The sequence below is a fragment of the Cynoglossus semilaevis genome, chromosome 15 (genome assembly GCF_000523025.1).
Source record: "Cynoglossus semilaevis isolate Cse_v1.0 chromosome 15, Cse_v1.0, whole genome shotgun sequence".
NCBI lineage: Eukaryota > Metazoa > Chordata > Actinopteri > Pleuronectiformes > Cynoglossidae > Cynoglossus > Cynoglossus semilaevis.
Genome location: NC_024321.1, coordinates 9,542,667 through 9,556,965, shown reverse-complemented (window position 1 = coordinate 9,556,965; position 14,299 = coordinate 9,542,667). Strand labels below are relative to the sequence as shown.

The 14,299-nt window shown below is 39.5% G+C and overlaps 1 protein-coding gene across 5 annotated transcripts; it reads left to right on the top strand.

Moving 5' to 3' along the window:
* Positions 1–7,175: 7,175 nt before the first annotated feature.
* Positions 7,176–13,755, top strand: LOC103390899 (eukaryotic peptide chain release factor subunit 1). Of its 5 annotated transcripts, none has more exons than XM_025063081.1 (11): positions 7,176–7,335; positions 7,714–7,824; positions 8,977–9,152; positions 9,878–10,017; positions 10,154–10,292; positions 10,422–10,612; positions 10,799–10,928; positions 11,019–11,192; positions 11,290–11,354; positions 11,449–11,596; positions 12,580–13,755. In XM_025063081.1, the coding sequence occupies exons 2-11, from the start codon at positions 7,739–7,741 to the stop codon at positions 12,660–12,662; spliced, it is 1,332 nt and encodes a 443-aa protein (XP_024918849.1). In that variant the 5' UTR covers positions 7,176–7,335; positions 7,714–7,738; the 3' UTR covers positions 12,663–13,755. The 5 variants fall into 5 exon arrangements, with proteins under 5 accessions (XP_024918849.1, XP_024918845.1, XP_024918848.1 ...); XM_025063077.1 differs by having other exon boundaries at positions 11,019–11,201; XM_025063080.1 differs by lacking the exon at positions 7,176–7,335 and adding an exon at positions 7,411–7,560 and having other exon boundaries at positions 11,019–11,201.
* The last annotated feature ends 544 nt before the right edge of the window (positions 13,756–14,299 follow it).

Below are 14,299 nucleotides of genomic sequence, written 5' to 3'. Positions count from 1 at the left end.
ATCCATCCCACAGACACGTTTCCGCCATGATTAGTGCGATGATGTTTAGAACTTGATGTCGAGAAATCGATGAATAAATCAATTTGATGAGTCATGTCAATTATGAAATTGGAATTTGTAAATTATCATCAGTTCTCATCCATACATGAATGACTGTCGGCATGATGAGTAGCATAAAAACTCTGTTTTCCACCAGAAGGCTGTGGGTTCAATACCACCTAGTCACCAATTCCCAGGTGGGGCAGCCTCAGAATGGGAATCTTGTGTAAAAACGTTGCCCAAATTAATACACAGACGACTGCTGCGGCTTGAAAAGACTTATTTGATATTTATAAATGCTTCAATGGGAAGAACTCACATCAATTTTTACCTTGTTTGTTGCATTGACTGGACCGTTGTTGTAGAGCAACTGAATTTGTAAAATTTTTGTGGGTTTACATGCACCATTTTTCATTGTAGACTGTTGGCAAAATAACTGAGTGTGGTCCTCGACTTACTGTGAGATTGATGCGAGCATCTGTTTCCCCTCTCCTGAGGGAGTGATGAGCAGCATCCAGGTTTATCAGCCGGATGCTTCCACACAAGAAAACACTGTCCTCCACAACACAGTGGTTCCTTGAGCTGAGATCTTTTTTATTTGCATTTTTCCTTCGATGAAGGTCCTGGGAAGAGCTTAAATATACCGTAAAAAAAACTCTGCTCTCCCTGTGGTGTAAAATACAATTGGATTGTTGCATGGGTCAGTGAGTGGTGTAGGCTGACCAGCTGGTCCACATCATCTCTAGGTTTAACCCCTTTCCAATACATCATTAAGATTGACTGTGTGTCCTGGCCTTTAAATTGAGGTTATTGGGCTTAATACACTGTGCTGATAAAAAAAAGATAACTCCTGATAGCCAACACTGTGTGGACAGGAAGTTTGTTGTGACCCCGCCTCAGAAGAGCTCATTTATATTTATGACAACCTTGACTCTCCATTCCTGATTAATCCACTTAATATTGGGGACCCAGATCATTAAATCTGCCTCGGCCTCTCTGGAGAGTTGTATGAGAGCGAGGGTGTGACGAGAATGACAACTCTGAAATCGTCAAACACAGGAGTAATCAAATAACCCTGCAATCTTAAATGATTGTGTTTACTGCAGGAAAAAAAACGCTCTGTTTCGTAAGTGATGTGTGTCAGTTCCCGAGTTACAACCCATCAGAAGGTTTGACTGGGACACATTAGAACTTTTACAACTTAATCGCAGATTAAAAAAATTCAAATTTCAACCTTGGGATCGCAACTCCACATGAGGTCACCTGTAATTAAAATGAGAGTTGCAAATGTCTAGTAATTCTAGATTGTTGGCAGATTATAAAAGTCCTGGTCAACTGTTGAAAGTGACAGTTTAGGAACAGACAACCTTTTTTTGTACAAAGGACAAAAGGTTGGTTGGTACTTCGCACAAGTAGTGCCTGCAGATTGTTGAAGGATTATTGAGGATCTGTAAATTTTCAAAATAAAACATCTTTTAAATTTCAATCTGTTAGTATTGCATTCTGAAACATGGATTATGTTAAATGAAAATAAATGAAAGTGACCGAAGTAAATTATTGATATTTCAATGTGGGCCGGTACCAAATGACACACGGACCGGTACAGGTCCACAGACCAGGGGATGTAGATCCACAAACATATCATATACTATATACATACATATATTGATTGATATATATTGATGTATTACTTACACCATATGATATATATATGGTATAAATATGTATAGTCTATTGGAACTGTGACAACTTTGCATATGTTTATTTAAATCAAGAGCGAAGTGTGGACATGCTGATCTTTTTTTGTCCCGCAGTTGAAAAATGATAATAAATATTTTTTTTAAAAGATTGTATTCTCTGTTTCTATTTTCTGAGCTGCATACACAAACAGAGGAACAAATAAAGTTTTCATGAGAGAAGCATCAAAGCTTCCAACTTGGGTGAAAACCAGGGCACGGGCGTCAGTGTAAAACAGATGTCACGGTGCTTTCAGTTTGTTTTAGGCCTAATTGTTCATGTCTGATTAACTGTACAGGTCATGTGTCGGTTCTTTTGAACGTTATTGTTCATCTGTCTCTGATGTGCCAGTGCCATTTTTTGCTGGAGAGGATGATGAAATACAGGCTCACTCCTTCCTGTCTGTGTGCCCCCTCACACATTTTCATAGTCATGACATGAAAGCGTGCGTCCTTGAATACCCCTGAGTGTTGCCCCCCCGCCCACCCTTACTCACCCATAGCTCTATTTAAGCAGATGGCCACATCTATGAAAACTGAGCCCTATGAACTCAGAGGCATCTGTTTCAGGACACGCTCTCATTAACTACATGCATCCCTATGTATACACAGACTAGTCGCTCCAACTATGACATCATGGGACTGGAGGGTGGCATTAACACAATGCAGAGTCCATCCATCAGAGAGCAGTTGAATATACACACTGCAGCAATAGCATGAAAATGTAAGTATAAGTATAATTGAACAAATTGACGTCTAAAGTTCAAGTGAAGTTGTATATGGGACATTTTAAAAGCAAAGCCAAGACCTTTAATTTTATTTACAGGGAAGAAAAAAAAGGGAAATAAGGTCAATGTTTGTAAAAGTGACTTTTTAAAGTAAGCCAACGTTAGTGTCTTCAAGAAGGAAATCTGAATCACGATCAAAAACATTTGATACTTAGTAGAAAATAGTAAATGTACTTGGAATAGAGAAATATATTTTAAAAAAATACAAAATGTTTAATAAAAGCATAGTGACATTTATATTTATATCAGTGGAGTGATTTAGGCATTAAAAGGAATTCCATGTGTCTGAAAAGAGAATGCAGTATAAAACTAAAACCCAAAAATCAACTAATTGATTAAATGTTTTTTACTAATACTGGTGCTTTTGTTTGTAATGCCCCACCACCCCACACAGGCCCTCATTGTCTTTTGGTTCCCTGCCTAGTTTATGACTCACTACGACCCAGGAGATTCAACAACCTGTCAACCCTCAGTGCCTCCTGCGATGGCTGGGTGTGTGACAGCCAGGTGAAATGAAGCACCGGCCTGAACAGTTCCCATCCACTGCACAGCGTGAGCCATCCATTTCCAAGAGACACATCATTACAGCTTTGATAGTCGACAGATGGTGATGAATTGGCAGTGGAGCTGATGCTTGACAATGTGCACGGCAGCCCGGTGCTGCCATATCACTTTTGTCCATGTTGTAGCCGTCGTGATATTGCCAGATTCTGACAGAAAGTGCACCCACCGCCTTCCACTAATCCAGCGGGCAATACCACAGGGATAATCCCGCCTGTTGCTTCACGCGCAAGCAGATGTTTGTCGAGAGAAACAATCACGAAGACGCTGACTCCTATCCAGCATAACTAATGAAGCCTAACAAATTGCGTGTCACAGTACGTCAAACACACAGCGCGACACAGCTGTGATTGTCCCACAGAGCAATAGAAAAACAGGAAAAGAGAGAAAGCGAAAGAGAACTCCAGCAGGACCCTGTCCCTGCACTGGTCGATCAGAAGGCTGCAAGACTATTAATTTGCACTAATCAATGCTACCATCTAGTGGTCTATATTGGAATATATGTCTTTTAAGAAAATATATCACAAGTATCTGGAGTTCTTAATTATTCCCCGGATTCAAAGTTGGTATAAAAATTAGTAAAAAAAAAAAAAAAAAGCACAGTAAAAATATATAGTGTACATGATTTGTGTGGAATGCCTTTGTAAAAATATTTTTTGTATTTAAACCTCAAACACATTATTTTAACTACATGAGAAAGGGGGAAAACTTCGCAGAAGTTCGGCAGACATGACTAAAAATGTTAAGTTATTTTAAGATAACACAAAACCAGCAGGCTCTACTTTTATTTTTCGTTGTTTATATACAGATGGTTCGGTTTGGTTTGGTACATTTGTTTCAGTTAGATTATATTGGCTGTAGCCTCCTAACTGCAGATAAAATATGTAAAGTCTCTGCATTTGCTAACTATACAGAACACCATTTTAAACACCAGATGTCAGCCAGCATTACAGACTGTTACAGGGCATCAATATAGGGCAGCATTTCACCTCTCATCTAAGAGGCTTCTTCAATTCTGAAGGGTTCTTTCCTTAGGGTTTTTTTGTGGCTTGATATTTGCAGTTAGGTGGCTATGTTCATTTCACGTTCTATTCAGGCCGTAATTGATGACGGGGATCAGGTTCATACGAACAGTTACAATTTGCAAAAACACATACATTTCCCCAGGAAAACTCCGCTGCTTGTGCTGTGAAGGTATTTCTCTCGACTGCTTGTACTGGCTGTGTTAAGGTGTGTCCCACTGTGAAGGCCCTCCGGGATGGAGGTAATGTGTTTTCCTAAGTACATAAACACAGCTGGGATTCTGTGCCCTGTTGCTTCCAATAGATTCCTGTGGGCAATTTAGCCTGAAAGAATATTTAGTAAAGAGATTCAAAAACTAAATATATAACTAGCCTTACAGTAAAAGAAGTCCACTGCTTCAATGAGAAAACGTTGTTTTGAGGGTTTTGTAAACCTCACAGGAATGGAAGAGGCAGCTCCTTGTCTTTGTTATACCATACTGTTTATACATTCAAATATACATTACATCGGATTTCGTTACATTTCATTTTAACCAAAACTTGCAGGGCTGTACCTGGGTGTTAGGTGATTTATAACTCGTCTTAGTGTATGTAGAAATGGTACAACTTTAAAAGGAGATCCCGCAGAAATAAATGGCACAAATCAAAGGCCAAGGATGTTCCAGTGTAGGAAATCAAAGTAACTGCCGAACAAAGGTCAGAATCAAGATGAAAGCATTACATGTTGTGACGTCTGGGATTTGGACTCGTGATGGTGATTATGTCAATAACTCAGTGAGTTACATCTTGTTGCAGATGTTAGTTCTGAAGTTTCCTGACTGAGGAGATCTTCAGGGCCAAGGTATCTGCAGTCTGAAAAGAGTATGAAAAGGCAGGAGTTTTTTTCCCCTCAAAAATATAGGAATTTAAAAAGCAACATATTGAATTCAGCACAATCTTTGTATTGTTTTTCTTGAATTAACATCTGCTGATGTCTGCAGTTGTGCCAACCATGTTTGAAAGGTTCAGTTTATTTGAATGTAAGCTAAGTTATATTTGTTTTTCTAATATAGAAATATCAAATGCAGCAAATTCTAGTGCCATTCTAAAATATGTTGGCAGAAGAAAACATTTACTTATTCTTAGTAATTAAAGCTTTCTCACTTCTGTGAATTCTGTTCTCAGGGCAACCAAATCCAATTCACGCCACATCTACAAAATATCTGTCTTTTACTTGTTGCATTGCGGACTTACCAACTGAAAAGGCCTCAACAATAGTCACCCTATATTTTCTGACACTAAAACTGTAATATTAGGCTTAGGCAGTGATCTCACATCATTTTTACCCAGTAATTATCGTCTTCATTCTACAGCACATCTCACAACCAATAAGGTAACCTTATGACTGATCTGCCTACATGCTGTTAGACATTTTCCACCTTGCAAAATTAGTCACATCCCACAGGCCTCTGTCTGGTCGGAATGAGCCCAGTCAGCAGTTTGAGAGCTGTACCAGCAACCACAGAAGTCTAGGCCGTTTGTGTTTACTTTAAAAAAGTGTGTAGTTATAGGCTCTGAAACAGTTAACAGTCTTTTTTATGAAATTTGTTTTACAAACAACCTGACAACAGATTGTTGTAGGCTGCTTTACAATAGAGTATTTATATTAAAATTCTGAATGTGCTGGTGAAACAACATGACTAGGAATTCTTTGAATAGTTTGAATAATGTTTTTGGTTTTAATGTAGCTCATGCAATTGTCTACATGGGCAGAACTCCTCCAAAGGTTCCCATAATTTCCCAGCAAGAATTCTCCAGCCTCCTACTCTTGTTTGATGAATGGTGAATTTGATCTAAAATCGTTTCAGTTTCAGTTTTTCTACCTTGGGAAACACATCAGGTCAAAAAAAGATCCATTTATTCTGACCAGTTTAGGGGGTTTCAACCAAAATGACTTGGTCCAAAGTTGTCTGTTTGTTCATGAGCCAAAAAGTTGAATATGGTTTATTCAGTTTTTACATTTGAAGTGGGAAATCACAGACAATTTGTGCAACTGGCAATATCCCCAGCCCTATGTCATAAATACTACCCCAAAGCTCTTGACAGCTCAGATTACACTAAAAGGTGATGATTACAAAGATGATTTGTTGTTGTGTCGACTTTTGTAAAAGTGAAAAGTGCGTTTTCATTCTTTTATAGCAGATTTTCTTTTTATTTCTTTTTGATCCCAACTGAATTTTTTAAATAAAATTAATAATCATGAGCTGCCTGACTTCCGACTTCTTTCAAGTCATCACCGATTTCTGCTCCAAAGCCCAGGGTATGGTGAAACATTACAGCAGCAATTGCATCTAGCTCAGAACCAGCAGTGGTGACCCCTACACAAGGGCAAAATCATTTTGTGCTGTTATCTTAACTTCAAAAAGGTTGGACAGTTGGTCCAAGAATTGTCATGCAGGATAAGACTCACTTTTATGGATAACACTCTTGTCAAGTTCACCACTCACCCAGGGACTGGTGAACTGCCCCGGTTGTACCACATCCTCACAAAATGATTGCTAGAAGATGAATAAAAATACATCTTAAACTGTGTCCACAAATCTGCAGTAAGCTTCATTAGTTTTCTGAGAAAAAACAAAATTTCCATACGAACCACTTGGTTCATCACCTACATATTTACTGGGTTTGATTTTCATTTGTGCTGTAGATATTTTGCACAACTCACTTTAAAAAACACCTCCTTAAAGAATATATCCTGGTCAGCAAATCCTTTGCGAATGTATCAATTTCATTGAACAAATATCAATTACTTCTTCTGTAATAACATTTTTAAAAAACTATCTTGATCACAACAGTTGTAGTGAGTTCGAATCACTTTTTCGATTCAAACAGCCTGTCACGTTTGAAACTTTTTTTAAACTACAACGTCCACAGTCCTGTGTTGCCTACCTAGCGTCAGCGGCGCGTTTCCATTCTGTCCAATAACTGATTAAGCTGAAATGATTGACACACCGGCTAATGAATGCCATTGGTTTCTAGGTGGTTTCCAGGAAGTGAACGCCACTGCTCTAACCACCTCCCACATGTGAGCCCCGTCGATAGCACCACGCGTAGCCTGTGGAGGATAGAGAAACCGGTCGGGAAGGCAACGTCATTCCTCGGACCACCGACCCGACTGAGTGGATCGAGAGCGGAGCGGAGTTGTCCGAGGTGGGTACGCTACTGATCTATTTAACATTGACTCACGTAAAGCTGTCAGTCAGTTTTGGTCGATATTTTAGAGGAGCCAATAGAAAGTGGGTCGTTTTAGAGTAATACAAGGTGGACGCTAGGGCCTGGCAGATTGTAGGCCTCGTTTTCCCCGCGCACTGTTCTGGTAGTGAGGCCGGGTACGGTCCTTTCCTCACGGTCAGGCCGGCTGCCAGTACGGATCAGGTACGGGCACTGTGTCGCTGCTTTGGAGAGAGGTATCGAGTCCAAAAAGTTAGCCACTTATCTCGCCTCTCAAATGGGACTGTGATCACTGGTCCGTTAGATTGCTAGTTGTTTTACTACTTGTGTTTTCACCACCTTTCCCCCTATTTTCAGGTGCTGAAGCGACTACAGCAGAAAGATGGCGGACGACCCCAGCGCGGCGGACAGGAACGTGGAGATATGGAAAATCAAGAAACTGATCAAAAGTTTGGAAGCTGCCCGTGGGTAAGCAATCGATTAACGCCTCATATCAATGCTGTGTCTGTGGGCGTTAAGTTTTAGATAACGGTGTGAATTTAGTACAGCGAAACAGCTGGAGTTCGCAGGAGAAGGGGGCAAATTTGGGAGTGGTTAGCTTAGCTTAGATAACGTTGCCCGCTGAAAGCTAAGTGCTAACTGCTGTCGCATTTTAGTCTTGCAGCCGGGAACAGTGTGTTTATTTAGAACAGTGTGTATTTTGATGTGACCACGGTTATGTGTCACCCCTGACAACGGGGCGTGTGCTGTCTTTCATTCTCAATTTAGTTGAAAGTTAGTAAAGGCTTCGTTAGCCGCGATGCTAACGAGAGTCAGTAATAGACGTCATGTGTAGAAAGAGGCCTCCTCATGAGAAAGCACGTTGATAGCAATGGAAGGCCGGTTAGCTTACTGCTGCACTTCCACATGCTTGAGGCGTATTCAACATGTAGAAGACCCATGTCTGACCATTTTAGATGTGCTTTAAACACTGAACGTTTACGATGATTCATTTTTTAAATCAGTAACCAAGTTGTCCATGAAAGCCCATCTGCTCAATCTACACGAGCGCTTTGTGTGATCGGAGTGGTCACTTGAATGAACAGATCAGATGTAGCTGCTGGTTGGGACTCTGTGGCCTTGCTGATATATCAAAGACGACATGTGTAATATGGCTGTTGCTGATGTAGCTCGTGGCGACAGCAGGTCGTCTAATGTTGCGCATAATTTGCTGTCCTGTGCTACACCGTCTGCCATGCCACACATTATTGACCATTTGCCCTATATTCAGCCTGCTGCCCATACCTGCGCCAAGTGTGAGTGTTGTGTAATTACAACCGGCACTTCTCTGCTTTGTTTTCTGACGGGAGGAGTACACCAGTATTGTGCAGCGCAACTTAAACCAAGTCCTTGGTTTCAAGGGCAGAGATTGTATACTGTGAAGGGAACACTTTGTTTCACTCGCTGTCCACGACTTGTTCCGGTGATCGCTTGTTAGGGAGTGTTGTGAATTTACAGAATGTGTGGATTGTAAGGGGTTGCTTCTGAGACTATTCAGACTATTTGTCCCACACAGTTGTGCATCACAAGTTCCTTTGTGTATCTTCACTTATTGCTTCTTTATAATTTTCTCTGTTGTAGTAACGGCACCAGTATGATCTCGCTTATCATCCCTCCCAAGGACCAGATATCCAGAGTGGCCAAAATGTTAGCCGATGAGTTCGGCACTGCTTCCAACATCAAGAGCCGAGTCAACAGGCTCTCTGTTCTCGGGGCCATCACCTCTGTACAACAAAGACTAAAACTTTACAACAAGGGTATGTGTCATAACCAAGGCCCACTCTGAGACATTGCTGTGAGATCCTGAACGAATTGATAACTTGGGTGTCAAAACATAGTAATTATCACCTTATCTTCAGGGAACACCCAAAGTAGTAAAGTGTAAACTTGAGCTCTTGCAAAGTCAGGATGAGAGTACAAAAAGTCTTGTGTGTTAAGAACTCCATCTTTGCCTTCTTGCTAACAGGAGGTATTCACATTGTATTTTTGAAGTACTTTAAACTCCAGTTTATAGTTAAGTATACACTTAGTAAGATTTTACGAAATACAGTCTTTTCGCCATTTCCATAAGGTAAGGCAGAATGTAAAAATGTCCTCATATTTATATGCATATCAAATTAAGTTCGCTTAGTTTGATGTTGTTTTTACTTTAGTCAAAGTAGAAAAACAAAACTTTTTGCTTATTGACGCACTAATTTTCTATTTTTAAGTATTTGTTTGCATCAATTATTGCTCTTTAATTTGCATAGTTGTAACATTGGAGAGCACATTATTGTTAATTACCAGAAGGAGAAACTATCCAGATAAACAGTTGTTAATTGAAATTTATTCTAAGTCCAGTTTTACTATTTCATTGAATATCGTGTCAAACCTCATTCAGGAATCACACACTGTCTATGTGTCTGTACAAACGCTGTTGTCCCTAAGCCTATCACTGCATTCATTTACTCTCTCATTTCATGAATGAAATTTTGTTTTTCAGTGCCACCCAATGGTTTGGTCGTGTACTGTGGCACCATTGTGACAGAGGAAGGCAAGGAGAAGAAAGTCAACATCGACTTTGAGCCTTTTAAACCAATCAACACCTCCCTGTATCTCTGTGACAACAAATTCCACACTGAGGTGAGCTTATTGCCATCTGTATCTTGGTACAGATTTTTTTTTTCACCCCTGTAAACTCTTGGACAGTTTGGGAATCTCTTTCTCGCATGTTTTTGGTGACAGTATCACTCAATTCTTCCACACTCTCTTAACACAGGCATTGACAGCCTTGCTTTCTGATGACAGTAAGTTTGGCTTTATTGTGATCGACGGTAGTGGGGCACTGTTTGGCACACTGCAGGGCAACACCCGGGAGGTGCTGCACAAATTCACTGTGGACCTACCCAAGAAACACGGTACTGACCCACCGTGCTCTTGCAACACTTGGCTTTTAGTGTCATTTGAAAGTAGGCTTTGGTGCTGAAGATGGATTTTTAAGTATGCCTTCCTCTTTTTTTCTTGTTTTTTTTAAATGAATCTCTCAGGAAGAGGAGGACAGTCTGCTCTTCGTTTTGCTCGTCTGAGAATGGAGAAGAGACACAACTATGTTAGAAAAGTGGCTGAGACGGCTGTGCAGCTCTTTGTGTCCAACGACAAAGTCAATGTTGCAGGAATGGTCTTGGCTGGTTCGGCTGACTTTAAGACTGAGCTGAGCCAATCTGACATGTTTGACCCAGTAAGTCTGGCATTTTACATACAAACGCTGATGTATAACTTGGTATATTAACAATAGCATATGATTATGGAACAACAATAACAAACTGGTCCTACTGTAGCTTTTAATTTTATGGACACATATCTATTAATAATTAATCATCTATTGTAATTCTCCCATTTATTTGTTTGTTTTTTTTCCCCACAGAGGTTACAAGCCAAGGTGCTGAAGTTGGTGGACATCTCCTATGGTGGAGAAAATGGTTTCAACCAGGCAATCGAGCTCTCAGCAGAGGTTCTCTCTAATGTTAAGTTCATCCAGGAGAAGAAGCTCATAGGTGAGTTGTTGCCGATAAATGTACCTTAATGTCTTGACTTGAGGAAAAATGTTTTTTTTCCTTTCTCTAATTGACTGTTCTTCTCTGAAGGGCGGTACTTTGATGAGATCAGCCAGGATACGGGGAAGTACTGTTTTGGTGTGGAGGACACACTCAAAGCCTTGGAAATGGGAGCAGTGGAGATCCTCATAGTTTATGAGAACTTAGACACTATGAGATATATTCTTCGTGTTCACGGGGCAGAGAGTAACGGAGCAGAAAATGGTAACCAAAGTGTGTTTCCTGTCGTTCAGAATAGCCAGCGTGTGTCAATAGTACACAACAATGCCTTAATATTTTTGTTCCTCCTCCTCATTTTTAGATGAGAAGACGTTGTACCTAACGCCAGAGCAGGAGAAAGACAAGTCTCACTTCACAGACAAAGAGGTAAGTATCAAAAGAAAGGACACGCTCCCTGTTTTTTTAAGACACCACCTGAAGTTTTTTGTTTTTTAACTGGTGTTTTTGGTCATCCTTCCAGACGGGCCAAGAACATGAACTGATTGAGAGCATGCCACTGCTTGAGTGGTTTGCCAACAACTACAAAAAATTTGGAGCCACGCTGGAGATAGTCACAGATAAAAGCCAGGAAGGATCCCAGTTTGTCAAGGGCTTTGGAGGCATTGGGGGTAAGAACTGTTTATCTAGCCACATCCTCTGGTATTTTACATTTATATATAGTAAATATAATTACTACCCTAGTGCTAACTAAATTCAGTAGTTTTAATTCCCTTGGCTTTGAGAGTATCCTTTAATATAGTAGTAGAGCTGAAAACCACAAATATAATATACCACTTGCCTCCACCTTAAATCCCAAAAGCTTTTCAAAATATCAACACTCAACAAGCTTATCTATAGATGTTTTGTGAGGTAAAGGGGATAATATGTCACTTATCATCTGGCCTTTTTGTAAATTTCACTTTAATGTGTACTAAAGTACATGGCTAAGTAGCAACTAAATCTAATGTATATTTAGCTCAAGTTACAAAGACTAGGACACAAATTAACGGCCAATCATTGACTTTTCAGACACACACATTTCGCCACTGCTATTATTCATTTTTGGCTCAATGCCTAAAACAGAAGCCTTTGACCTATTCAGAGGTTTCATTTCATTCTTTCATTTCATTTTTAATGTCTTTTGATGAATTCCACTTAGGACATTCGAGTCCACTCTGAGTCACTAGTTGTTAACATATAATCATAGGCAAAGCAGAGTGAGCCCAGAGAAAGGAACATCTGCAGTCAAAGCTGCTGAAGCTGTTATTATAGCATAATGTGATATGCAATTGCTGTGCTTTCTGATTAAAAACAGGCACGGCCTGTTAAGTTCTGTTCTTTTCTTAAGTTGGGTTTTTTTGGAAAACGCATAATAAAAGAAAAGATGGTGACCCCATTATATAAAATCTACCTCGCTTTCCCACATACGCTGACCAATTAGATATCAAGTTGGGACATTGGCTTTGTTGTAATTTTCTTTGGATGTTAAACCTCTTGAGCAAGTGGCAAGAGTAGCACAAAACATTTAATTCAGGACATAAATCACCGGTTATTGCTTATTATTGTGGGAACAATTAACTTGTGTTAATGAATCATCTTTGTGTTTCCATAGGCATCCTACGGTACAGGGTGGATTTCCAGGGCATGGAGTATCAAGGAGAGGACGATGAGTTCTTTGATTTGGATGACTACTAGGTAGTCGAGGACTGACATTGGGAGAAAAATGAAAAGCAAAGGAATGAATGAAGAAATAAGGAAAGAAAAATACCACCTCTCTTGCAGCAAGTGAGAGGTGCAACTGTGTTGACCATATATATGACAGACACACCTTCCAATTTACCTGTTGCGTACACAAACTTGCACATACATTTCACCTGTACACATGACAAAAATGACCTGCAGGCTGAAGAGGAGTGTGATTTTCTTTCATCCAGAGAGGGAAGAAAGCCCTTCCTGAATAAATCCCTGCCTTAGAGTGCTGGTTCCTTCCCCTAGTTGGATTGGACTTGACTCACTTCTGATGTTTTTTTCCTCCTCCCTCCATTTTGAATGAACACAACAGCAAGTTCCCAGATTCCTCATCCCAGCCCAGATGAAGTTGAACTTTGGACTTGCACCTCACATCTAAAAATTCTATTTTCCTCTCTTGCCTCGTCATGATCCTACCCTTTCTCTCCCGTCTCCCTTTTATGCTTTCTCTTTATTTTTTGCATTTCATTTTTTACTGGTAACTGCTGCTGTGGTATTTTCTGAGAGTGGGGGATTTTTTTTACCTGGGTTTCTGTAGAGAAAGGGGGACAAAGTATTAAATTTGAACTGCTGAAAACCATTTATACCTCCTTATCTGCTGTGGTCTCAACCTTATCCTTTGTGTAAAGTCTGTTCCTGGAAAACTGACCTTTTTGTCTGCTTTCCAGACATGTGAGAAAATGTGAGTCTTGTGTGAATGATCAGTATGCATAACTGCTTCAAGGGGATAACACCAACTCTTAATGATTTTTTTTTTTTTCAATTACTAGATTCTTTTATGTATTACGTTTAAAGTAATTTGATTCTTCAACAATATGTTATGTTGCATTGAAATCTCAAGTATTTAAATGCTTAACCAAATACCATCCAATTTCATTAATTAGGTAAATTAATACTTAAGAGTACATAGTAATTAAATGTAGTACAGTTTGGTCATCTAGAAGTTGATTTGGCATCTGGAAAAATGGTTCAAGGTAAGAGCACATGCTGGTAAAAGAATGAATTACAATTGAAGATAAATTAAAATCCTTTTTTCAAACACCTGTTTTAGCTAAATTGCACTAGATTAATTGTCCATATATTTTCTAGGAGTTCATGTGCACATGTAAAGCTATAGTAAATTCCAACGTCAGTCAAAGATGGTGTACAGTACATCCTGGACATGTCTTCGTTAACAATGTAGAGTGTAGTTGTTGTACTGTTTCATTGTTTCTTGCATTCACTTCTATGTTCAATTTAAAACCCCCAGTTTTCATTTACTGTTAGCATGAACCCATACACAATAAGAACATGCAAGCTCCACATGAAAACAATTTGTGAAGACTGGTGCTCAAACCGGTACCACATCATCTTTTGAACATAACCTAACTGTATAAACCTTTTTTTTTAAGTATTTCTGTTAATTGAGCAACCACAGACACAGCACTGTAATGTTCCTAGTAAAAGACACATGATGGCAATATCTGGAAAATTTAAATTAAGTTGGGAACCTCTCTGCGAAGTTTTTATATGTAAAAGTTATTGTAACTGACTTTGTACATTTTTAAATAAGATTAAGACTTGTCATTTTTAAAAGTGGAGCC